The sequence below is a fragment of the Fukomys damarensis genome, unplaced genomic scaffold (assembly GCF_012274545.1).
Source record: "Fukomys damarensis isolate Sample0158 unplaced genomic scaffold, DMR_v1.0_HiC HiC_scaffold_21, whole genome shotgun sequence".
NCBI classification, from domain to species: domain Eukaryota; kingdom Metazoa; phylum Chordata; class Mammalia; order Rodentia; family Bathyergidae; genus Fukomys; species Fukomys damarensis.
The window spans coordinates 9,864,080-9,891,974 of NW_022900933.1; the positions used below are offsets into that span (position 1 = coordinate 9,864,080).

General features: G+C 35.4%; 1 protein-coding gene across 1 annotated transcript in view; it reads right to left on the reverse strand.

Moving 5' to 3' along the window:
• Positions 1-20,817: 20,817 nt before the first annotated feature.
• Positions 20,818-27,895, reverse strand: part of LOC109117362 — a 7,845-nt gene continuing 767 nt past the window's right edge. The window contains exon 2 of the mRNA XM_033766764.1: positions 20,818-22,055. Coding sequence (XP_033622655.1) covers positions 21,450-22,052 — 603 coding nt within the window. The 5' untranslated portion in view covers positions 22,053-22,055 and the 3' untranslated portion in view covers positions 20,818-21,449. The remainder of the gene's footprint in view (positions 22,056-27,895) is intronic.

Here is a 27,895-nt window from a genome sequence, read left to right on the forward strand (position 1 = left end):
TTTGTGCATGGTCAAAGTATTCTCTTCTCTACAATAATGGATCTAAAATTGAGTCACTTTATCCAATGCACTAGTCATCAAAATTCCAAGAATCACGTGCTATAAGCCTCGTCCTTCTTTCTTGTCTCTTCGAAGAACTCCGGTGAGGACAAGGTAATCTCACCTCTACTAGATCAACTTTGTCATTCAGCAATTACCAGACTAACTTCCCTCTCTCTGTCTCTTTATCTCTCTGTTTCTATCGCACGCGTGCGTGCACACAATCTTTTACAGCAAATGAATCCTATTCTGCTTTTTTTCTATTTTCCTCCATTTCAATTGCAAAGAGAAATGTCAGCATTAATTCTAAAGCCATAAATTTAATATTGAGAAACATTTTACTCTAATTACATGATAGAATTTAGAACAACTTGCAGTTTCAGACCATGCTATGATTATTGCATTTCCATGGTGCCCTAATCTCACTCTGTGCTCAATTTTGTAACAGGAAATAGGTTTTACTAAATATTACTTGTCACCCATTCAGTATTGGTTTTCGAAGTACTTGTACTAACTTTTCAAAGTATTCTTGAAGTAACAATTCTCCATTTTCTAAATAATAATGATTCTCTATTATCTAACCAACAAGCATCCTTGTAAGAGATTTTACATATATCTGAGTATTAAAAATTAGAATGAGATAGTGAAAACAACACTGAATTTTTTATATGTTAAGCACAGTATCAAACACTCACATGTTTTAATCTTAACCTGATTTGAAGGACAGGACACTTATAGCTAGGGATTTAATGGTTCTAAAACATCTGGGCTCTCTTTGTTCTACAAGTCTAACAAAGGCATAGTCTCATGATTTTTCTTGTAATACAGTAACACAATATCATATTAATCTTCCTTTTTTGACTCCTTTAAGTTCATTTTAAAAATTAAAATACGTTTTGATTCTTCTAGTCTCAGAATGTTCCAGGTACATGCTGCTACACTGGACACATTTTACACCCACATTAATCAAAGCACAGGAAAAAATGATTATTAAAGATGTGAGATGGATAACCCTGTCTCACCAATTAGAGTAAAAAGCTATATTGCACAGATTATGTTCAACCCACACCCCTACCTGACCGCCCTGCTTCTCAACGTATCATTAGAAAAAAAATTATAAGCCAAAAATGCCACCACTCAGCATGAAAATCTAGTGAAATCCTCCTGACTATCAGATCTATTTTTTTATTTATTAGTATGTCTGTAGTAATGTCTTCACTTTGTACTTGTGCGTAATGCATCTTAAATTTCGTTTTTCATTACCTTTCCTTTCCCTCCCTCCCCATTCCATTCATCTCTTGATCCCACTCACCTTTGAGAAAGATTTATTTCCCTATTTTCTATTATACATCTTGTATTCTGCTCTTCAATTTATTTACACTTTGGTTTCTCATATAAGACAAATCATTGGTATTTAAATGTGTGTGTCTGATTTATTTCACTTAACATATGGTCTCAAAGTGCAACCATTTTCCTATAAATGATTCAAGTTTTATTCTTATGGCAAAGTAGTACTCCGCTGTGTATAAATACATTTTCTTTATCAATTTATCTGTCGATGGGCATATGGGTCACTTCCAAGACTTAGCAATAAAGAATTGTGTAGCTATGAACATTAATATGTGTGTATCATTGTAATGTGATGCCTTTAACTCTTATGGGAAGGTACCTAGAATGGTAATTTACCTAGATGGGTCAAACAGAATTTCTACATTTAGTTTTTTTGAAAAATCTTCACATTGACTTCCATGGTGATTTTACTAATTTACCTTTCCACCAACAGTATTTGAAGGGTTCCTTTTTCCCCACAGCCTCACCAACATTGATTATTATTTCATTTCTTGTATGTTTGTGGAATAAACAAATAAAAATAAAATTCAGTGACAGATTTGTTACCTACACTCCACCCAGGTGAGCAAAAGTCATCTTCCTCTAAAAGTCACATTGCTTTCCAGTAGCAGTGGTGGTAATCAATTTTTACAAAGTCCATTCACATTAACGCTCAAATATTTTTCTGGAAAGTTTATTCATTCTTCATTAAAAAAAAATTATTTGGCATCTATTAAGTCCCAAACAAATTCCAAGTACTGAGGATGCAAGATTCCTCTTTCTGGAGCAGCAGTGTATAACAGAACTTTCTTCAATGATGGAACTGCTCTACAAGTACACTGTGCATTCTAGTAGCCACTAGACACAAGTGGCTGTCAAGCACTTGAAATGTGGCTATTACAGTTTAGAAACTGTGTCTTTGAATTTTATGTCATTTTAATAAATTTAAATTTGTATTCAAATGGTCACATGTGGATAGTGGCTACCTACCACACTGAATAGTGCAGTTGTAGTGAGTGCATGAGTGTGTGTGTGCGTTTGTGTGTATAGATGCATTCACATTCTATAAATATATGAATTAATAAGCATCAGGTTATATTAAATGCAGAGAAGATAATCAAAATAGAGTGATATAATAAAAATTGCTTGAGAGGCTACTTCAGCAAGGATGGTTTCTCTCTGAAACAAGGACATTAACCTGAGATATAAATGACAAAAAGGATCCAGGCAAGACCCAGGGATGAGTATACCAAATAGAGAGACCAGCTAATACAAAGTCCTATGTTGAAAACAAACTTGATGTTTGATGCTAAAGGCAGCAGAGAAAGTGAAGGAGGAGGAGTGGAAGCTGTAGAGTTATAAATGCAGCTCTATTAGCTTTCTAAAGCTACTGCAACAAAATGCCAAAAACTTGCTGCCTTGAAATGACATAAATATATTCTTTCACAGTTGTGGAGAATAGAAGTCTTAAAGCAAGGTGCCTAAAGGATTGGGGTTGCTAAGTTTCTTAGGGTCTTGCCTTGTCTATTTTGCTCTTGGAAACCTTACAATGATTACCTTGTAGTATAGCTGCATCACTATAATTGTCTTTATCTCGACATGGTCTTTTTCTCTATATTTCCCATGTCTATGTCCCCTCTCCTTTTCTTAGAAAGACATCAGTCATTTAATTTAGGACACATACTAATACAGTGTGTGTGGCCTCATCTTAACTCCTGTTTCCAAATAAGGTAATGTTCTGAGGTCCCCGGTAGACATGGGTTTGAGGAGATTGCATCCCACTGCAGCACTTGATTTTGTAAGCCTCTAAAGCAGATTTAAAAGTTTAGTTTTTATTCTAAATATATAATAAGATGCCATTGGAATATTTGGAATAAGAGAATAACTAATATTATTCATACTTTAAACATGACCCAATAAAAAACAATGGCCCAATGCAAAAATGGGCAACTCAAATGAACAGACATTTCTCAAAGAAGTACAATAGCAAATAAACATATGAAAAAATGTTCAACATCACTGGTCATTAGAGAGATGCAAATGAAAACAACACTGAAATTCTACCTTACTCCAAAAAGAATGGCTGCCGTCAAGAAATCAACCAATAACAAATGCTGGTGGGGCTGTGGGGAAAAAGGAACCCTTCTCTACTGTTGGTGGGAACATACACTGGTGCAACCACTATGCAAATCAGTATGTAGATACCTCAAAAAACTAGAATTAGAGGTTCCATTTAACCCAGCTATTCCCCTGCTGGGTATCTTCCTAAAATAATTAAAGGAATCACACTACAGTGATATATGCTCACCCATGTTTATAGCGGCACAGTTTGCAATAGCTAAAACTTGGAAACAGTCTAATTGCCCATCAACTGGAGGCTAGATAAAGAGAATGTGCTTTTTTTAATAAAATGGGATACTACTACTCATCCATAAAGAATGAGAATCGAGAGACATTATAGCTAAATGGAAGCACAACGATGCCAACTTACTCTTAAGTGAAATAACTCTTTACACACATGTAAATACCAAATAGCTTCTCTGGTATGAGAAACTGAAAGTGTAAATAAGGATCAAAATGTGTAATAGATAATGTGAAATAGAAAGAACAGGTCCAAAGGGGAAGGGGAAGTGGAAAGGGCAGGAAAATGAAAACGGGAAAGGAATAAATATGAGAAAAGGAAAAAATGGAAACAAAGTCTTTGTAAATAGTAAGGGGTGGAGGGGTTGAACAGAGGGCAGGGGGGATGGGGGGAAATAAGAACCAAGATATGTCCTATAAAGATACAAGTCTCAATAATGAAGGTTAGCATATCATACACCTAAAACCTACCAATAAAATTAAAGAATAAAAAAATTCTGGAAATGGGAGGTGTCTTAATTACTTTTCTTGTTGCCAAGACAAAATATCTGAACCACCCCCCCTGCCAGAGCTCAAAGAGGAAAGGTTTATTTAGCTCACAGTTTGTAAAGGTCTTAGTCCATGATCAGCCGGCTCCAAGGCAGAGTGGCTCATGGCAGGGGGCATAATTCATGGCAGTGGAAGACAGCAGAAGGCAACAAGGGCCCTAACAGTAGCATCTTCCTGCCCCTTTTATCCTATCCAGTCTACTCAGGGGGGGCAGCACTCACACCCTTCACCCTAGTGTCCTCGAGCCTAGCATTGCACCATGAATCAATCATACACTCTAAAGTTGGCTGCCTCTGGAAAAGACCCACCTACAACTCCATGAGGCTGGACGGGGGGCACATAAGCCATAACAGGAAGTTTGAATTTTAGAAAAGTAAGGGTGGAAGGACAGAGACCAGGGAAGAAACCATCGCAGGCAATGCTGGCGGAAGTGGGCAGATTTGAGATTTGTTTGGGAGTTAAATGAGATGACACCTTGGGTCCTAGAATGAGGAAAAAGAAGGTTTCTGGTTTGAGCAAGGGGTGGGTGGTGTTGCCATTTACCAGAGAGGGAAGAGTAAGCATGAGGAAGGCTGTATTTGGTGATATTAAGTTTGAAAAGTCTGTTAGCCAAGTGGAGATACCAATTAGATAACTGCATTACAAATCTATAGTTCTAAGGAGTAGCAAATGTGTAGATGGATATTTGTAGATTCAGATGAAGAAACTGTGTTACAAAGAAGCTAAAGAAATCTCCCTAGGTCACACACTTAGTCAGCTAGATAGTCTGGTCTATATACATTTAACTGCTGTGCTGTACTATTTTCTGGAACTTAAAATAAGCTGAAATTTTTGAATGAAGCAGAAAGCAGCAATGGGGCACAGAAAACATCGGTGGTAGTTGATCATTGTACTTGAATATAAGCATAATTTTCATTTATGACAGTGTGCTTTGAGTAACTGTTCACTATCAGTGTGTGCATATCTGAAGTCATTTTAAAGGAGGAGGCAGTGTGACAGAAATCCATACTTTCTAGATAATGAAAAGATGAAAATAAAGTGTTTGTAGATGGGGAGGGGAGGAGGGGGTGAAGGGAGGGCAGGGGTAAGGGGAAAAAATGAGAATCAAGACTTGTCATGTAGAGGTACAAGATCCCAACAATGAATGTAACTGTACTGTATCCCTAAAATGAACCAATAAACTCAATTAAAGCTGAAAAAATAAAAAGAAATCCATGCCTTCTGCAGAATATGTTGACTTGGACACAGTCGGTATTTTTTTTTAAGAATAAAAGTGTTTATGTATTATGAGAAAATTAAAACTTGTCTAGAATTATTTCCTGTGAAGGACAGCTAAAACAATCTTCCCTCTTATATCTGTAAACAATGATAAGTCAGAAAGTATATCAATTTTTTACTTTCACCAACCATCAAAGTTTAGTAATTAAACTATAGAAATACTTTACATAGTACCTGAAAACTGATATATATCATTTTAAAATAACTTCTTTAGGATGAGTGGCACATAGTAAAATTCTTAAATGAATAATCACTGTTTCTATTAGCAAGAAAGAAAATTTAAACTTTTGGTAGAAAATTTAAACTTTTGAAAAAGAGAAAAGTAGGAAATTATAGAAAGATATTGTGCGTACTGTAGGCTCTTATTCTAGGGTGTTCCCAGCTTCTCTACCTAATTAGTCCAGTGTGTTGGCTGGGAAGCCACAGTGCACCGGTGTCAAGAGCACACACAGCACTGGGCTCTGTCATATACTATATATATATTGTCCCCAGAGAACGTTCTTTAGCTTTTCTTACCCCCATTCCTTCCCTACTTCTTAAGAGTTTTGGTAGGACTAAAATGAGACAACACTGGAAAGTTCTTAGAGCTTTCCTAACACCTAACACTAAAAAATGTGAACCACTTTCAAATTTCCTTATTCTTCTCACCTTTGTGGTCTTAGTTTGTCTAAGTAGAAGGTAGCACATCTATGTTCCATATTTTTAAATTGTCTAGGTCAGAAGCTCCTTTAGCTATGAAAAGGTCTATGCTACTTCTTCTGATTCCATCTATATCTCTGCTTCTCAAAGCTAAATGTTTTCTCCAAGAAATCATTCAAAAATCCCTTTCTCAACGAGAAAATTTCACTTCTAGAGAAAGTAATTGTGATTTCCATTCAGATTTACCTGCAGTATTATTAATAATAGTGATGAAATGAAAAGAAAATCTTAGTAGAAGATTTCGTGACCAGAAATGAGGACTGGTTGGATAAATTGTGATATACCACATTTGATAAAATTTTAAGATATTCTAAAGAGGAATGTTCTATAAAACTGATAAAGAAGTTCATGACATTTTTTATTTTTAAAAAGCAAGTTACAGGGCCGGGGATTTAGCTCAGTGGTTCTGCCGCCTGCCTTATAAGCACAAGGACCCAAATTCGATCCCTGGCACACACACACAAAAAAAAGCAAGTTACAAAATATAATGTAGCATATAGTGCTGCTTTTCGTGTGTATTTAAATACAGACATATAAAATGTCTGCAAGGTTTTACAGTCACCAAAATGTAGTACATCATCACCTACTCCCTCTCCCAATAATGCTGGGATGATTTACTACCAAGTCTAGGCAAACAGGACATTCTTTTATAATCTCACTCTGAAGTCTCCCTTCCTAATCAGAGATTGAGAGAAGCAAGTGAAAACACAGGTTACAAAGCAGAATGTAGGAGTAGCAGTCATCTGCATCTATCTAATTCTTTCCTTTCCTTTCTTGGCTTTTGTTTTTTCCCTGGATTGTCTCTTGTGTCTTAAATAGCTAAAGGTATCACGGATGATGACACAAGAAGAGAGTTATTATATTTCCTATGTTAGACTCTTACTGTGTTCATTGCTGTGGCTCTGGAGCCATTGAAGTGATTATAAGTATATAGGTATATAAAATTATTGAAGTAATGAGTGATCAAAATTAATTTTTCTGCCTCTTATTATTGACATTTTAAAAACAAATTATAGATTAATGTTATTATATTTTAATCATAGTAATTAGGAGGGCTTGTTTTAATGTCAGAAATGGAAGGGACTGCAGTGTGTTAAGGTAATCAATATTTAAGACAATTAACTCTTCTTACAATACATTCAGATGGTCATTTCACAGTTACTGGTAGGAAATTTGTGATTAACCATAAAAGCTACTACTAAATATGTCAGCTTCACATATTTTAATGATGGTGTTATAATATTTGTTCTGATTTCTGAGATCACTTTCCTATCCCTGGCATTTTGAAGCAAAGAAGAGCCCTTTTAATGAATATTAAAGTACATTTTTTCCAAGTTTCAGTGTTTGCATCACTAGAAACTAGAGGCACACACTTGCCAAGAATTTATAAACTAAGATAAAACCATAAGAAATTATCAATTTTAACCTACAAAAACTTGGCAATTTCATATGATCAACCTAATAGAGTAATAAAGTCATGTAAATTATTTCTAAGTAAAGTTTCCTATAAGTATTTTTTACCCAGATATATTTGTTACATGCAACATTTTGCTTGACTGTTAATCTTATATTTACTAGGAGTTTTATAACCACACTGGTTTAGTCTCAATGTATTCTAGGGTCATAAGTTATATAATTTGTTCTAGGGAGTAAACAGGTTAAATGAACAACTAAGGAAATAGCTCCAGAGCTGAAATAATCTTATATTCAATTTAAACATTTTTTTGAACACCCATGTGTCAGACATTTTGCCATGTGCTGAGGATACATCATTTCTTTATGAAAATTAGGCTCAGCTTTTTACTTAATTTTACATGAATATTCTTATGAAAATACTTCTTGTTTAGATACTAGGAGGAGCTTAGCTCCTGGCTATGTTTTCTACTCTAATGAAGTATTATTCTTTATTGTTTTATATACAACATGACACCAAAAATATTATTTTTTGCAAATTATTATGTTCTTCTTTATGTGTCATTATCATTCCATTTTATTTTATTTAGCAAAGTACATATAAAATTTTCTTCTTTAACTTTTCTGATTATATTTCTTATGATTAAGGATGTAAGGAAGGTGTTATATACATTTAACACTGTAAATGTTTGTACATTGAAAGTTGTGGATCTTTCTAATGACATGCCGAAGTTCACAAAGTAGAAAACCAAATCAAGAAATTCTACATACTTTGGGGGAAACTGGCAGTCAGAGCACAGTATCAACTTGGCAACATTTTAGATTGGTATTTCCTAAACATGTTTGATTTCAAAAAATGTGATGATGAAAGATCAACGTGAACTCATGAAATTTAATAGGTATCTGGATTAAAGCAAGCATGAAAACAATCTCAGGGAAAACATAACATCTGTAGAATACAATCAAAATGTGATGTATAGTGAAAATATTTGTAATAAAGACTGAAGATCATAAAATAGTTGGACATACATCAGTTTAGAGTAAGTTGGTAAAAGAGTAAAACCTGAGTGTGCATCAACTAACAAATTGGACACATTTATTCTTCAGATAACACTTATATCTTTCTTTACTCTTAGAATTGCCCAACATTTCTTAGAGACAGACTTTTGTACAATAAGAAAAATAGAAATATGGTTAGTATTTATCTTACATATATTTTTCCAATGCACGTTTAAAGAAAATATTGCTAAACAAGATCTTCAGTTTATGTTTTGTTTTTGCTGGACAGTTTGGAAGCATCATTCTATGTACTAAAAAGGATTAATGAAAAGGACTTCACATAATATTTGTAAAGATTTTATGAACACTGAAACTAACTTCCAATTTATGTAGCTGTGAGTGATCTCACCTACTTCTTTTTCAGACTGGGATGTTAAACTGAAAGCTAAGATGACCAGTTAATGAAGTAAAGAGTTCCTGAGACTGTAAACTCCAAGTACAAGACAATTAAGGGCTCCTCATTTTGGGAGGGGGGCAGTTACCAGGAATCAAACTTTTGTCCTTGTGCTTGACGGGCAGGCAGTAGAATGAGAGCTCCTCATTTATATCCCTCATAAGCTCCTTTTTTTATATCTTTAAAGTACTTAGCACAGCACCTTGCATATAGTAGACATTTAATAAATGCCTGTGGAAAAGAGACGGTGTGACATAGTTCAATGACCCTGGATTTAAATTCTAATTCTACCTCTTACAAGCTGAGCAGCCATAGACAAATCTGTTAATCTCAAGATTTGTTCATCCTATATTATATGATGGTGATAACTTGCTCCACAGTTGCTATGAAAATTGAGATGATAAATCTAATGTATCCAGTATGAAGTGTCAGCATACAACAGAGACTCGATGAATGTTAAATCCCTTTCCTTACTCTAATGTATTTTTCATACCAGAGTCAATTCTAGAAAAAATTATAAAGAGAAGTTCCTTTTCACTTTTCCCTTTAATTCTCTCTTCCTTAGTAGCTCAGTGTCTGCACTACACTGTCAACATACCTCTGTCTCATTGCTGAGATAGGGCAGGTGATCAGACTTGAATTCTTATTCTGTCTCCAGCCCTCACTACCTGTTTTCTCTTAGCCAAGCTATTCGATGTCACGGGTGAGCTTTTAGCCAATTTTATTTGGAGATTGGTGAGCTGGGTGTGGTAATTAAAAATCTCTTTATATTAAAAGTAAAATCAAAGCATGGCCCCAGATTCCTATGGGTTGATGTTCCCTCTCTATGCCATTTGAGATGTGTTGTTGAGAAAGTTGGTGACCTTTGAGATTTCTTTCAGCTCAGAAATTCTTGCAGCTCATCATACCCCCACCTCCTCCCCACCAAATTCAACTTAACCTGATAAACTAGGCATCAGGGAAAACTTACTGCATATTGCCCAAGGCTTCCAGAGGCAATTTTCTGGGCACAAGCAATTATCTGCCCTCAGCAAAACTGCACAGTAGGCAAAGGTTGCCTCCTCCTTCTGCAGCACTCACCCCCTCCACTTGCAGGTTTCCTCAACTGCCTTCAGCCTGCCAGAGCACTCACACCCACCTACAATTTTTTCTTTCACCCAAACCTCAAGATCTAAGTCCCCCATACACTTTTCTATTTCTTCTTTGGGGAATATAATATCAGCTAGGTTATACAAGGTGATTTGATTTAAACTTTTCTGATTGACATCTGCATTTTAAAGAAGACTGTTGGCATAAATATTGAAATATTTATAGGAAATATTTCTGAACCTTAGAACCATTAAGAGACCCTTTGCTCACTGTAGGCTACTGGATCTTGCTGTACTAGTTTCTATATCTTCAAAAGACTATATGTTATTTCTTGTTCCCCTGCTTCTGAAATATTGCCAAACTCCATGGTAAATTAATCAGTGCAATAGGGTTGTCTAAAGTAACATGCATGTTATAGTTACTTTTTTCCCCATATTACTCCTTCAATTTATACTTCACTATCCTTCCTCCATTGAAATTAGGGGTCTCAAACTCATACCTAAGGATTTCTCTAGGGCCTTGGATGCGTTTTGTTTGGTCATGTTATTGATCAAACTACAATGGATAATGAGATAGATACAATTTTTACCGAGCAACAAAAACAATTTAGTATCATTGTATTGTATCTAGTCTACTTCATATCTTTGTGTTAGTTGCACAGGGCACTTGAGTTTGTAGTTCCTACTCATCCTTCAAGATCCCATCCAAAAGTCACATTTCTGCTGGGCATGGTGGCGCACGCCTGTAATCCCAGCACTTGGGAGGCTGAGGCAGGAGGATTGTTGTGAGTTCGAGACCAGGCTGGGCTACCTAGTGAGTTCCAGGTCAGACTCAACTACATAGCGAGAACCTGTCTCAAAAAAAAAGGTCACATTTCCTGCAAAGGTTTGAAAGCCAGTTTTCTGTATACTTATATTACAGAGAAATAACTTCCAACCTGTTAGACATGCTGAATTCATGTCTCAAGATGCAAAAGAATGGAGTGGAGGACAAAGGAGCTGAAAAGTAGGAAAGTTTTATCAACAGAAAGATCCTGAGAGGCAGGAGAGGTCCTGAAAGTGGGTTGCTACTGAGGGTCTTTGTCTAGGAGGGGTTTATACAGTAAGATCACATCACAGAGTACCTTGGGTCAAACTAAATTCAACCTATAGGATTGTTAGTATAGTTACTTAGCTAATATTGATGTATTATGAAAACAAGGTAAGTAGCAAGGGTATAGCATGGAGAAGAACAAAGCCATTTCTGGAAGGGATAGGAGTGCAGGTCAGAAAGTTCTGATCATCTGTGTGTTTGTTACATTGTTTCTATGTGTATGTGTTTGTTATGTTGTTTAGGCTTATTATAACAAATGGTATAGTAACAGTACAACCTTGAGCTGTTACTTCTTTCTGGGGAGGCTCACAGGCCTAGCCCACTTGTCTACATCTTGGGGACTACTTTCTATCAACTCAACCATTAACCAGAGGCCTGGTTTGCCTCATCTCTGCACTGGCTCTGTCTCAGACCTGTTAGCTCTCTAACTACCTATCAGCTTCTACCTAATTTAGCTATCTGTAATTCTTACAGTTAGTTAGACCCTAGTTGCATTAAAGGTAAGCACCTAATGTGTATGCAGGGGTGACTAATAGAATAGAATCTGCAAATGAAGTTTGGATGGGATCTTGAAGTATGAGTAGGAACCACAAACTCAAGTGCCCTGTGCAACTAACACAAGGATATGAAGTAGACTAGATACAATACAATGATACTAAATGAAGTTCAATGAGTCTCATTCTGGAAAATTCAGATTATGGCACTAAGGAAGCAAGAGATATTTTGAAGCAGACTTAGCTTTTCTGTTCTCTTAAATTGCCCAATGTAGGATGCTCATTTCCCTTACACGTAGGAATGTCTAGTAGTACATGGTACCTCCTAGTGACTCTGGAGGCAGTATAAATCTGTATATCTTGTATACAAAGTGTCAATATTTAGAAAATTTTTGTTTGCTTGATGCAACATCTTTGCATCTTTTTCCCCTTCTCACATTTAAACCAAGCTATTTGAACCATTTGGATCTCAGCCAGGACCCACTTCTCTATTGCCTTTTCCCTCAGCAAAGCAAAATAAGCAAAGGCAGAACATCCTGCTTTCACTTCCCTCCAATGTCATGATTCTTGCAAGAGGATAAATGTGATAATATTGACAGTAACCAACATAAAAATAGCATAAATCTCATGTCTATGTTTTTCTGTGATTCTACTATAGGGCCTATTCTCCTACTATGTTAGTAACTGAATTTCCTTGGACTTGAAGTTTAATGTTATTCTAAATCTCATCCTTCTGCATACAGAATATGGCAAAATTCCAGCATAATAATATCGAACATTTACATAATGCCCTTTTTCTCGGGCATTCACAATGCTTTGCAAAATTTCTTATACATTTTCTCAATATTAGATAAGAAAGAAAGAGGAGATTATTGATTCTAGATGGGGAAAGAGGAATAAGAAAAACTTGAATTCAGAAAAACTGAAGTGTTTGAAGGAGAAAATTTAACAGAGACACCTAACTAGAACCTAATGCTCTTTCCACTATCCTTTTTTTTTTTTTCCCAGTACCAGGGATTGAACTCAAGACCTGTGTTTGTTAGGCAGGGGCAGCACCACTGAGCTAAATCTCCAGCCCTCCACTATCCTTCTTTTTTTTTTTTTTTTTTTTTTTTTTTTTTTTTTTTAATTGTTATTTTGAGACAGAGTCTCACTATGTAATTGAGACTGACCTGGATCTACCTACGTAGCCCACTCTGGTCTCGAACTCACAGTGATCCTCCTGCCTCAGCCTTCCGAGTGCTGGGATTACAGGTGTGCGCCACCACGCCCCCACTATCCTTCTGATAGCAGAGGGATTTTTCTTTTCTTGGCTCTGCTATATAAGATCACATTAATATTGAAGAGCAAAAAAGCATTAAAATGGCCCTAAGAATCAAACATATTTAAAAAGTAAGAATTATTAAAAATGGGTGCCAAATAAGCCTATTTTTAAAATTAGAAGACTAACAGCAGTCCAAGTTAGAAATACGGAATGCCCACATAAGAAGCTGTATCTTTATGTATTCTGTATTGTTAGCAAAACAAATATATTAGACTACCCTTAAATAACCTAGAAGTAATCAGTAGTAATTATAATTCATCTGATAAATTTCTCAAAACAAAAATACATACAGCCTGAACTCACCAGGGATTTTTCAGAGTACTAGATTTAGAAGAAGAAAAACAATACTTGAAATAGAAAATTAAAGTCTGAGTCTGATTTTTCTAAGGAAGGAAAAGAACTAGTGATGTAATAATAGCCCCAGAGATTTAAAAGAATTTCCTCAAATATGTCTGGAGAGAGAGGGAAGGGAGGGAGGGAGGAAAAGAGAGAAAGAGAAGAGAGAGAGAGAGAGAGAGAACCCATTAATAAGTGACAAATGAAATGAAGCTCTGAAACAGTTGGGGTACTGAGCTGTTATTCAAACATATACATATTTTGTTGAATATATATGTATATAATTAATAAGAAATACAGAAAACACGCTAAGGACAGAGAAGGAATAGGACTTGTCAGCATACCCCTAATAAATAGCAAGCAAGGGAATTCACTCTCTGCAAAAAAAAAAAAAAAAAGGATTTTCCAAGTTAGCAGACTTATGGTTTATGCCTTCCCAGTAGAAATATGAATGAACTGAGTAATATATATTCTAAGCCACACTTTCTCTTATATCTTCATCAAGCCAGGATGATCCAACCACATTTTAAACCCCAGAAACCTTAACTTTATGCATAGCATCTGCCTCACATTCTATCTCCTAATACCCTTGGATAATCTCATAATTACCAGCTGTCTTAGGTGCTGTGAAAGAGTGAAATAGCAACACCCTTTCTACTCTTCCTATTCACACTGGGACCCTCAGCCTGACTCAGGATCCACTCGCCCTTCAACACAGCACTTACCTACAAGTGCACAAGTGAAATGTTTTCCCTTAAAATGATATTTACTTAATTTATTCCTAAACTGAGGAACAGAAAACTAAATTCCTCGGACCACAAAGGAGCCAATCACATCCCTAAAGCTTTCTGAAGGCCATTCTTTTAAAAAGCATTTTAATTGAAAAAAGGAACTAATGCATGCGATTAACATTTCAGACTTTCAAACAGATGACAAATTAAAATTAGGTATTCTTCTCATCTTAAATCACTACCCCCCCCAGAAGTGATCACTGTTGAATTATTTATGTAACCTGTCACATAGGTACTTTTTATATACAAACTTGCATATATAAAACAAACAAAAAGTGACTCGAACCTTGTTCTTTGCCTTCTGTAAAGTTAGCACCTTCTCTTGGGCAGCTTTCTATATAAATACATGGAGGTTTTTATAATAGCTGTATATTATTATATAGGAATCCATGGTTAGTTAACAAGTGTCCTCTATTGGATTTATTGATTTCTTCTGTATTGATCACCATTCAACTGCTGGGACAAAATACCTGATACCCACAGCTTAAAGAGGTGAGATTTACTTTTGTTCATGGTTTGAGAAATTCAATATACGCTCAGCTCCCTCCAAGGCAGATACATCATAGTAGAAGGATATGGTGGAGAAAAGCTGCTCAATTCATGGAATCTGGGAAGCCGAAATCAAAGGAAGAATGAGAGAGCAGGAGACCAGGGATCAGATATATTCTCCAAGGTCACACCCCCCCATGACTCACCCAGACACACCCAGAAGTGTGCTTTATTAATCTCCTAGGTGGCTCTCAATCCAATCAAGCTGATGATCAAAACTAAGTATAAATCCATCCTTGCCAAATCGACACCCAAACACATCTCCTTAAACCATACTTAATATCCAAATAGAGACAATAACACCATCCTGATTCAACCTAACATGATGTAATAATACTGCATACAACAATAACAACAGAAAAATGCACTAATGCCTTCCCTGAAATCTCAGCAGTCCTAACCTAGCTCAAAAGTTTTTTTCTGAAACGCAAGGAAAGTCTTACTTGTGAATATCTATAAAATTGAAAAAGCAAGTTAAATACTCCCAAGATAACAATGGTTAACAGTCCCATTCCAAACGGAAGAAGAAGGGGGAAAGAAAACAATCAGACAAAAGCAAGACTAAAACAAAGTAAACTGAATCTTGTGGCTCCATGTCTTGTATCTGGACATGTGGTGGCAACATATGAGGTCCAAAGGACTTGGGGCGCCCCACTCCGGTGTTCTTACTGATTGTAGCCCACATATTCTCTCTCCCTCCCTCCCCCCCTCCCTCCCTCTCTCTCTCTCTCTGGCTGGCTCTGCTTGCTGAAGCTTTCCTCAGCAGAAATTCCACATTTCCTCAAACTCCTGGTGTCTCTATTTCAGCTTCAGCTACCCTCTCATAGCTTCATTTATCACCCTCTCAGGACTCCTGGCAAGGACTGCTATTCTGGCGAGGACTAGCCACACACACTGTGTGGCTTCCCATGTTTTCCTTTGAAATCTGAGTGGAAGTTTTCATGGCCCCCTGACTCTTGCATTCTGCATGCCTGCAAAACCAGCACCACATGGATGATGTCAAGGTTAGCCACCAATGCCAGCAATGGTCTGGCCTTCTTGTTCCATGGCTGCAGTAGCCTTTGAGTACTTACATGGTTACTTAAGGCTGTCCTCACTCAGCAGAGCGCTCTAGAGCTCTTTTCTCAAAGCAAAGGCTTTCAAAGAATATACACTTTCACATTCCTGAGCCTGCAATGAGGAGGGTCTTGCTGATTCCTGAGAGGTCCTCAAGTTCTTTTTGTTCTGGTGCAAAATACCTGATTTCTTTTTAATGGCATGAATCTCTCCAGCAACCACACTTTTCTTGGCCCCATGCTTTTTTTGAAATTCAAAATTTTCAAATCTTTTCCTCTATTTTTTTGTCCCTGATTCTCATTATAAATCTGGCTAAAAGCACCCAGCAGTACTGTTACTGCCTGAACATTATACCACCATGAAATTTCCTCCACCAGATAAATTACACCACTATCTTTAAATTCAGCCTCACACAAGGTCTTGGGATACGGACAAAATGTAGAGAAGTTTTTTACCAAAATTTAACACACATGGCCTCTAGTTGAACTCCCAACAGTCCTCATTCCTATCTTAAACCTTATGAGCACTGTCTTTACCGTTCACATTCCTATCAGCATTCTAATCTTCTGAACCTACCGGAATTGTCCATCAAACTTTGCTTATAGCATTGTAACCCAAATCTCCAAACTTTTCCAAACTCCTCCTGCAAAGAAATTCCAAAAGCTTTTTAACCCAATTGTCAAGTATACTCAAAGCAGCAACTCCAGTATCAGTCCCTATTTTTTGTTATTGGTTACCTTTCAATTACTGGAACAAAGTAGTTGACATCCACAACTAAGCTGAGAGGAAGTATATTTTCACTTGTGCTTTCAGTCCATAGTTGGCTGCCTCCAAGGCAGAAACGTCATGGCAGAAGGGCATAGTGGAGGAAAGCTGCCTCACTCTTGGCATCTGTGAAGTAGAAAGCAGAAGAGCCAGAGAGGAAAGAGCCAGAGACCAGATATAGTACCCAAGGTCACATCCCCATGACCCACACAGACACATCCAGAAACATGCTTTACAAATTTTCTAGAAGTTTCTCAATCCAATCAGGTTGACAATCAAAATCAACCTATCTTTTACTATCAAATCAACTGTACTGTCTATAAAAAGAGATGAGTATATCTTTAGTCAGGCTTGTTGCAAAAGTTAAATTAGATTATATATATGTGAAAGTACCTAGAATCTCTAGCACATAGTAGGTATTTTTGGTACATTAGCCAAATGAATAAATTAAGAGAGCAAATGAACCAACAATGCTTCCATTTTTCCTTCCTGTCTGATAAAGTCTCCACCCATTAGAATGAAAGCCTCATGAAAGTTAAGATTTTTCCTTCTCTCTTCTAGGGATTGAATCCCAAGCCTGAACATATGCTAGGCAAGCACTCTGCAATGGCATTATACTCCCAGCCCAGGGATCAATTTTGCCTTTTTCATTCATACTAAATCATTTAGTGCCTAGATTAGTTCTTATTATACATAGTAAGTGTTTAAATAATGTTAATAAATGAATAAGTATTACAACCATTATTACTTCCCTCTGACCCATAATTTTAATTTCAAGATAAAAGGTCTATTTAAGGTCAAAGTGTATAGCTTTCTTTCAAGGGGTATTATTTGTAATCTCATTCAGAGAAAAGTTAAAGATCAGGGCCACCCCAGATGGGTGTGGGACTCTCACAATTTAACCTGTCTTCACTGCCCAAGGTAAACTCACTTGAAAGAATACTGCACTGGAAGCAACTTTAATAAGCCTCTTTGAATATCATTATAGACAGGAATTTTGGAAGTGGTTTTAATTACATTCCAAAAAGAGGAATTAAGGTACAACACCTACATGGCCATGATTCCCAGTTTGAATCAGGACAGCTAACCTAGTTGTTCTACCCAAAGGATGACCCTGTTAAGACAGCCAAAGTGTATAAATGAGTAACCCTTAAATATAAAGTGTAGTCAATGGTTCTTTTTAAAATAATAACATTAAACTCACTGATATTTCTTTATTTAGACAGAAATAATTGGAGTTATGGAAAAAGTGTCAATCCTGGATGTACCAAGAGTATGTGTTACATATGGGAACGTCTCTGTCCTGTGCTGCTAAACGGGAAAAATGTTGACAACCACTGTCTCAACTCAGGCTTTTAAAGTCATTTAAGAAAGTTGTTCAGATTTGAAAGCCACCTAACTACATTATCTGAAGCATACAGGATTTTAAGTTAGTGATCATGATGATATAATTCAGATAAATTGGTTTGAGCCTCACTTGGATAATTTTCATATTCAAATCCACATATTTGGAGAGTTATAGAGTAATTTTTAGTACAATATTCTTTTCACTCTTAGTTTCTTGATAACTCCAAAGAAGAGAGTGCATTCTGAGTACAGAACAAGAATCAAGTCCTTTTCCCACTGTTGTTTCTATCACTTTACACAGATGACAGCTGCTTCTGAAAACATTCCTTTCCAGTTCTCAAACCCTTTAAAACATTATCCCACCTCCAGTCAAGAGATCTGTCTTTTCTTCCTCCACCTTTCTGATATCATGGTCGATCTACTGAGTCTCAGAGATGGTTACTTTGGGCACAAATGGCTTTCCTTTCTAGTCCTCAATGCTGATCAAGACAGATATTCTTTTTCCTTTTTGAGACAGGGTCTCGCTGTCTAGTTTAGGCTGGCCTCAAACTCAATCAGTAGCCCAGGCTGGCCTCAAATTTAGGTTGATTCTCATCCTTCAACCTCCCAAATGCCGAGATTACCAACACGGATCACCACGCTCAGCAAGACAAATAGCCTTTATTGTTAGAATTTCCTACAAGTGACTTGAAGGAATTTTGTTTCTGTTTTTAAATTTTGTTATTTTCTAAATATTTTCTCCCTTTTTCATTATACTTTCTATTTGTACATTTGACTTCATAAGAAATAAATTAATGACTTTAGAAATAAAAGGTGGTAAGTGATTTTATAAGAAAAAAGTTGATTTTAAAAGCTTATATATACTCATTAGAAAAAACTTTAAAAAATCAGAAAAATAGAGGAATAATATAATCATGAAGAACACCTTGACTTTAGTGCATTTTCTTCTAATGTTCTAAATATAGGCATACACACATTATACCATCTAGTTATTTAACATGTGTTTTTAGTCTTTTCTCTCTGTTACGAGGGATCAAACTTAGGACTTCATGCTGGCCATGCATGAGCTAAATCCCCAGCCCTAGTATTTTCTTTTTATTAAACATTCCTAAAAATATTATTCTTTTTTTAATTGGAATACTTATTTTTTTTCTCTCATTGAGTTTTTGGTACATTTTAGGTATACAGTACAGTTACATTCATCATTGGGATCTTGTACCTTTACATGACAGGTCTTGGTTCTCATTTTTTCCCCATATCCCTGCCCTCCCTTCAGCCGCTCCTCCCTTCCCTATTTACAAATAACTTTATTTCCATTTTTTTCATTTTCTCATATTTTTTTCTTTTCCCTTATTACCTTTCCCCTACCCTTCCCACTTTCCCTACACTTTTATACTACTCAGCCATAAAGAAAGAAATTAGATTCACTCATAGGAAAATGGATACATACTGAGGATATACTCCTAAGTGAAATAAGTAAGTCACACGTGTAAATACTGAATAGTTTCTCTGGTGTGAAAAATTATAATGGTACATAAGATCCTAATGATATAATTGACAATGTGAAATAGGAAGAAAAGGCCTAAAATATTATTCTAATGGATCCATTGCACTCTATTGTATAGATATATCATAAGTCATTTGTCTGTACCCGTTATTAGAAATTTATAATCCCTAATTTTCAAAACCTTATAATTAATGTTCACTATCTTTGCATCTATAGCTCCTTTATATCACAAAAATTGGAATTCCAGAGCCAAGTATTATAAACATTTTTCTAAATTTTATGAAAAATTTCAATTGTAACTCAAAATAAGCATCAATACAATAAATTCTCTTGCATACGTCAACACATAGTCATCAATCAAAATTTGGCAACATCTTTAAGTTTGTTGATATGCAGTACATTGTCAAGTGCTTTCCATAAATGTACTAACTTTCACTTTGACCTGCATTGTGAAAATCCTACAAGTATTCTAGACAGTAGTGAGCATTTTCAATATCTGATCCTTGCTAGCAAAAGTAGCAAAGATATTTGGCCAGGTATTTCAAACCTACATTTTTAATATATGGCTTGTTATTATCAATTGTGTCCAGTTTCATAGCCTTTAAGATTCATTTCATCTCACAATGAAGTTACTATCTTTCAAGACTGTCTGAATATCTTCACTTGAGCAAAGGAATGTTGGCTTCACCTGACAGTTCTGCATTTGAAGAAGGGCTGTGAGCTGATCCTCTTCTGTGAGAGTATGCTTGCTGTAGTTGGGGAGCCCAAACCCAATTTTGATCATCTGGTTACTCATCAGGACTCACTGTGAATAATGATGATTAAGGTTGTTGGCAGCTTGTAATCTCATGCCAAGAGTTTCCATATGTCAGCCTTCTTTAAGGTCTTTATCTTTGCTGAACAGACCAAAATTTAGAATATGTAATTAAACACAGTTTATTATATACATTATATATTTATTATATATTGAGTATCTGTCGCGAGCATCTATTTAGGAATCGGATCCCAAGCTGGGAGCTCTGAATGGCTCCCCGGCTCCGAGGTAATAAGGACTACAAGTGATATGTCTTTTAAGGAGGTTTATTGTCACACAAGCAAAGCTATATCAGAACAGATACCACAATGACCATAAACAGAGTATTCTAGTTCATACCTCTAACATTAAGGCAAGTATAATGTTAAGATATATCAGGATTATACGACCTGAGTCCGTGGCTTCGAGTGCTGGGCTGTCGAGCAGAGGTCCGAGCTGCGACGCGTGATCGGTCTTGGTTCCAGCAGAGCCTTCGGCGTCAGTTGGTCAAGTCGCGATGAGTGGCGACGTGTGACGGTCAAGCCGGGTCGCGTTGGACGACGACGACTGGTCTTGGGTTCGCCCCTTTTATATCCTTAAGGCCTCTTATCGCTTAGGTAGCACACTCACGATCGATTAACACCTGGTTTCTACATATGGTTGATGACCTAATTGCTATCTACTACATACAGGGATGACTTCACTCTTTGGTTTCACTTTTGGTCTTATCTATCACTGACACTGTCAGCTGGGTTTGACAGCTTGGCCTGTCAGCCTGCAGCGTGGGGAATTTCCACTTGTTGCTTACATGTTCACTACATTCCACCTCCTGACACCTGAAATGATGTCAACATGAAAGATGTCACTGTTAGGATTCCCTGTTTGATTTTGGGAATCCAGCTGGTTCGCAAAACGGGGGTTTACAAAGTCATATCGTCGCATCTAACATCCATTTCTTGGTATAGAACTAGTTACAATAACATCAATAATTAATAATTGTCAAACATTACCAAATCATGGCAATTAATAATAATAACAATGATTTAACATAAAACTAGTCTCAATAATTATAATTTAACAATAGTATCAATAATCAGTAACATGGTTTAATAATGATTTAACTATGATCCAAGCATCCAACATGATTTTAACAATATCATGTTAAATGCTTAAATCACAGCCAAGTCATTGACAACAATAATGTTTATAAAATTCATACCATGTGGTGTATGCGTTGTATTCAAACAATAGATCTTGCAGGATGGGTTTCAACATAATTCTGGTAAACCATGATTCTATAGATCCTAAGATGTAATTTGATATGTCTGGGTTTTTGTAATACCAATCTGCCGTTTCTATTAGAAATTGTTGTGCTTCCTCTGGGTTATTTTTTATGAGCTCTTTACAGAGAGTGTAGCTATAATAGCATCCTTTACATAGGAAGCATGATATAAGGCTTGAAATCATATGTAAATAACAGTTCATAGGGTTAGGCTCTGGACGTTCTTCTATATGAAAAAGGAAGTGTTGTAATAATGATGTTAATTTATCCTCATCATGTGGGTTTTCTGTAAATTTTGATGCATTTTGATTCACACAAAAATAACAATTTGTTCTGAATATATCCCTTTTATATAATGTAATGTTAATTGCATCTGAATGTTTCTTATAATAGTATCTTAATGTTTTTTGGCGTCCTTTGCGTTGTAGTAAATCACATCGGCGTCCAGAAATATTTCTGTTTCTCTTGATGTGCCTTTCCCTGGGAGAATTTTCCTTAGTCTTCATTTCCTGAAAAGAATGGCTGGTACAGTTATCTTAGTATGCTTAATCAATCAATATTTGGTAGCAATGAGTGGTGTCTAAGTACACTCAGATAACGCATGGTTCTGGGTAAACTTAAATTGTTGTTCTGTCTATATCTTCTGTTTAAATCATACCATGTAATGTAAGCTCTATATTCAAACAATAAAGCTTGTAAGATAGGTCTTGTCATTATTCTAACATACCAAAAATGTAAGGTTTTTGGTGTAAGTACCTGTCCTTTTTGGTTATCAGATTGCCAATCTCCTGTTACTAATTGTTCACAATCTTCAGGTGTATGTCTTATTAAATATTTACAGAGCATGTAATTGGAGTTGCTTCCATTACAGATATAACATGAGGTTAGACTTGCTATCATATGTAAATATCTTTCTAATGGATGTGGTAAAAACCAAAATTCAGTATGGGTCATGAAATGATGTATTAATAATAGTAATCTATCTTCTGTGCTATTTTCTATAAATCGTGTGCCAAATCTGTTTTTACAAAAATAACAATCATCTGGTGTCTGATTAATAGGTAATAGTCCTATATCACAAAACCATTGACGAAAGTTTTCCACATGTTTATCAAAATAGTATTGCAACACTGTCTTGGTTGCGTTTCCTTGCATTAAGTCACATCTTCTTCCAGAGCGGTTGATTCCTTTTCTTTTAGGTGTCATGGTGACTGTAAGATAAGCTTTGAAAAGGGGATTATTTTCAGTAGTAGAGTTTTTAATATGCTGCTAAATGTGGGTATTTATTATCTTTTAAGCTTAATCCTAGTATTAATTTTTATGTTAAATTCTGTGGTAATTTCCATGCTGTCTTATTTCCCCAGGGATCTATCTTGTGACATTTTAGAGGGTTTTGTTTATTTAAATTTGTTAAATTTAAATCATATATGTCTGAAAGAGAAAATGTCCAGTTGCCTTCCTATATTGTTCACAATTCTGTAACCATGCATATTCTATGTAATGAGTGTAGTTTTGGTGCTAGCTTGTTTGTGTGGAGTCTCTAAAAATTTCCCAAAATTGAAGCCATCTATTAATAATGTTTTTGTTAGTACTGGCTTAAACTTGTCTGTTGATATGGGAGTAGGGGTAGTAGCAGTAGCAGTAGCAATATCAGTAGCAGTAGCAGTTGCAGTAATACTGCTAGTAGCATGCACTTAGATATTTTATGTGTGATCCATAGTATGAGTGTATGAGCCATAGTGAGTGCATATGTAATTGATGTTATGAGATGTTATGAGATATCCTTTAATATAGTAAATCTGAGGTCGCCCTTACCTTGGGTTATCCAGATATTATTTATGGGTCCAGGGGCGATAACCTCAGTTTTTATATATATGGTGTTATTGTTCTTATTCCTGTAGACACAAACATGTAATTATGTTATTTGTATCCAGGATATGACTTCCTCAGTGGTCAGTTGAGGTTGGGTCATCATCCTAATAGACATCAAGCTTGTGTGTATTTTTATGTTATTTTCCCCATGAGGTGCAAATCTCAGTATCCCGTGCACTGGACTAAGAATTACATCTCATAGGAAGAACAACACAAATTTTTAGATGTTCCAATGAGATCGGTGTTCAATGACAGTTTATGACTATGGTGTCTTATAGTACGTCTCAAGATGTGTAATCAATATTCACTCACCTGCGCAATACCGAGTGAAGCCTGACTACACAATCCCGTGATTACTTATTAAGTTATGAAAGTTATTGAGTTATTATAAGTTATGAAACAATACCAAAACAAACAATTATAACAAATATTTGCTTTGCATTGTTGCCCCACAACCCATGATCACCTATTTCTTATGATTATTTGTTCGTTACATCTTTGATTACCATTTTACAAATTCAAATAACAATTTCATCATCAATCAGTATAGTTGTAATAATCTATTTGATGTTCCATCCCTCCGCCGTCATCATCTCTATTTTATCGATGAACAGTAGAAGGACCGAAACACCACCCAGATGGGTTTCCTAAGTGTGTTCATTATTCCTTTTATCTTAAAATCTTAATATCTATTGGTAATGTTATCAATCCATTCAGTCACACTACAATTCTTCTATTATAGTATAGCTAAATAAATCTACAACGCCACCAATATCCTATATAATTTTCTTCAATCTTTCTTTTTATTAACTTTAGTTTTAGTCTTTTTCATTTTCTTTGACTATACAGCATTTTCATTTACTATACATCATAATTCAGTACGTAAATTTAGTGTCTTTTCCTCTTTGTTCTTAATTTGCCTATTTGCTATATGATATTGGTGGTACCTGTATTTATTATACAGGCCTTTCTTGTTCATTGGTCAGTTAAAATCTAACCATCCTCTGGCCTATAAGCTGCCGTTTGCTATGATGCCTTGTTGATGATCCGTCGATAACATATCTTGACTCACATTGTCAAGTTCCCTTGTTCCTTATGTCTGAGTTCACAGGCGATTGTAATCAGTTCGCGTTAGACGTTCCACCCCCTGGGCGCAGAATCGCGTCCGAGGACTGTGAAAACTGTCCTTGCGCTGATTCTCGGTCATCACTAGGGAGACTTGGCAAGTGTATATTTGTCTTATGGTCGTGAAACTGAATTGATCGGCAAGCTTTATATGTAGCCCAGATGGTCCTCTCGGGAGAGAGTATTTATTTTCTGACCATGAGAAATTTATAATAAGAGCCAATTGATATAGTTCTTTTCTCCAATTTTATTTCTTATTGTCTGTAGTCCTTTAGCTATAAAAATATTTTGTTTTCCAATATATAAATTAAATAATTATGCTGTTTGGTCTTTGAGATAATGGTCCGGACTTCTAAGTTATAATTAAAACCATATAATATCCATTTTTTCATATTATTATTAATTCTTAACTGTTATTAAGTTGGTCATATATTAGTTATATGTTTTTAATTTTTCTTATTTTAAATGACAACTTAACATGTACTATATAACATATACTTACATACTTATACTTATACTTATTACTTATATACTTATTACTTATATGTATACTTATATATTTATATACTTATATACTTATATACTTATAGTTATGCTTATTCATACTTATACTTACTTATACTTATATTATATATTATACTTTATTATATATTTTCTTATTTTAAATGACAACTTAACATGTACTATATAACATATACTTACATACTTATACTTATACTTATTACTTATATACTTATTACTTATATGTATACTTATATATTTATATACTTATATACTTATATACTTATAGTTATGCTTATTCATACTTATACTTACTTATACTTATATTATATATTATACTTTATTATATATAATTTTATCTATATTATATAATATCATATATATTATACTTACTTATACTTATATTTATACTTATACTTATTCATAGTTATACTTATACTTATATACTTAACATATACTATGATTAATATATTAATTGATTACTTAATTGCTTAATGATAATAATGATAATATAATCACTTAATAATTACTTAATAATATGTTCTATATAAATCATATATTATATATATATATCCTATATAATTATAATTAATTATCCTATAATTATCCTATAATCCTATAATATTTATATTTTGGTCATAACCTTCTATATGTGGACATTTCTTATAATAGAAACTTATCTTGTTAATTCTAATTTATCTTGGATACCATTTTCATTTTCCATTGTCTTTCAAAGGTGGTACTTATATGAGTTCTTTTGGCAATAGCCTTCCTCTTTAATCATTAACCTAGGATGTTTTATTGCTCTTCCAGTGTTTTAAATTTTTTATGTTTTAAATTTTTATGATTTTATGATGGTGTGTTGTTAGCCGATCTAATAATGATTGAATATTACCTCCTGACTGATCTGGACTCCTCCCGTTTGGCTGTGTTGGCCCTTTTTGCCACAGCCCCCTATCCTATCCATTTTGGGCTATTTGGGACGTAAGCTCTCTAGCATACGTCCCGGACGCCAGCTCTCGAGCAAGCTCTCGAACACACGTCCTAGACTCCTTCTCTATTCCCGAGGTGTGGGCCTGTTTGTGGGTAGCAGCCGATCCTGGACCACCCGAGGTTGCGAGCCTCTATGCCAATTTTTCGGAGTCAACGCAAAAACCTTCGGGAAAGAGGGAATGGGGAACGATGTTCATGGGGGATGGCCAACTCCTTCCTCGGTTCCTCCATCCCTATCTTATATGTGACCGGTCACTTGCCCGTAAATTCATTTTCTTCAGAACTCATTAATCATAAATCCATTTCCTTTGGTACTAAGCTAATAGATTTCATATATAAATAGAGAGATATAATGGCTCTATTCAATTATTGACAGACCAATAACCGAGTAGATGTATTCAATTATTGACAGACCAATAATTGAATAAAAGGTTAGATATAGATAGATTTAATCATTGACAGACCAATGATTAAATGGTAGATTAGTAATTGAAATCTTTTCCCTAATAGTACCATTCTTCAGCGCTTTTAAGTAATAATCCAATCAATCTTATGTTTATAATATGTAATATGTGGTAGAGTTAAAGAGTGGAAATAGCCAAAAGAAGGTGGAAAAATATGGAAGACGTTTGTATCCATTATAGCTGCAGCCTTATCAACTAATTATATTAAAACAACCTTAATTTCTATATAACAACCTTATAAACCTTGTAAAAACCTTGTAAAACCTTGTAAAACCTTGTAAAACAACCTTATTAACTAATTCTAATCTAGAGTAAATCTAAAAGAAAAAGTATTAAGCCTATAAAACAGTATAAGTTAAGGTCAACGTTTCCTGTGACCTAGTAGGTGTCTCTGTCATTACTGAAGTCTCTGACAGTGATGAGGTCTGTCCACTATCTGAGCTTTCTGAATCAGAAATTTCTATAATTGTTGGGCTCTCTGTTCTGTCCATTAGCATTGCATCGGAATCATTTTGTTTAGTCCCTGTTACCATTGCTATTGGTTTATGGCACTGATCGGGGTCATTTTGTTCGGTTCCTGTTGCTATTGGTTGGTACAACTGATCGGAGTCATTTTGCATAGTTTCTATTTCACTTTCGAAATAGTCAGAATCAGTTGCTGGACCGGGCTGATCAGGATTTGGAGTGGTTAGTAACCTCCTTGTGAAAGCAACATGGTGCTTTCTGTAAGGGGAGTTACGTGGTGGTATGGGGAATTTTGGACAGTGAAGTATTTTGGCGCGAAAAGAAATTCTTGGTGACTTTCGTTTTCTGAAGCTCTGTAAAAACTGTATTGCGTTATTAATAGATCTCTTAGAGTCTAAGGTCATATTGAAGGTATTACTTTCTGATTTTAGACATAATGAAATGTTAACATTATCAAATGAGGTTTTTAAGAGTTCTTCCATTTTGTAAGTTTTTTGCCTCCTTTTTCTGAGATATCACTTGTAATCTCCAAAATATAGAATCAAGTAATTTTTAAATTCAATTTTCAAATTTCTATTCTTTTAATGGCCAATTTTGTTCCTGTTTCAATTCTTTTGATGGCCAATTTTATTCCTGTTCTTGGGTTTTTTTCACAAGAACCTATTCCCGCACCCTTAGGGAGGGTGGTGGTTTCGGTTCATTTGTTAGTGACTTACTCCCGCACCCTTAGGGAGGGTGGTGGTTTCAGTTCGTTTGTTAGTGGCTTACTCCCGCACCTTTAGGGAGGGTGGTGGTTTCAACCTATGTTATATTTTGTTAGGCTTTCCCGGCTCATCAACCCGTTCTTCCTCAGTTTCCTGAGTTGACTTCGTGGAGTTGGTAATCGCCCAACAAGGTGTTAGTAATAATTATTATTATTATTATTTTTT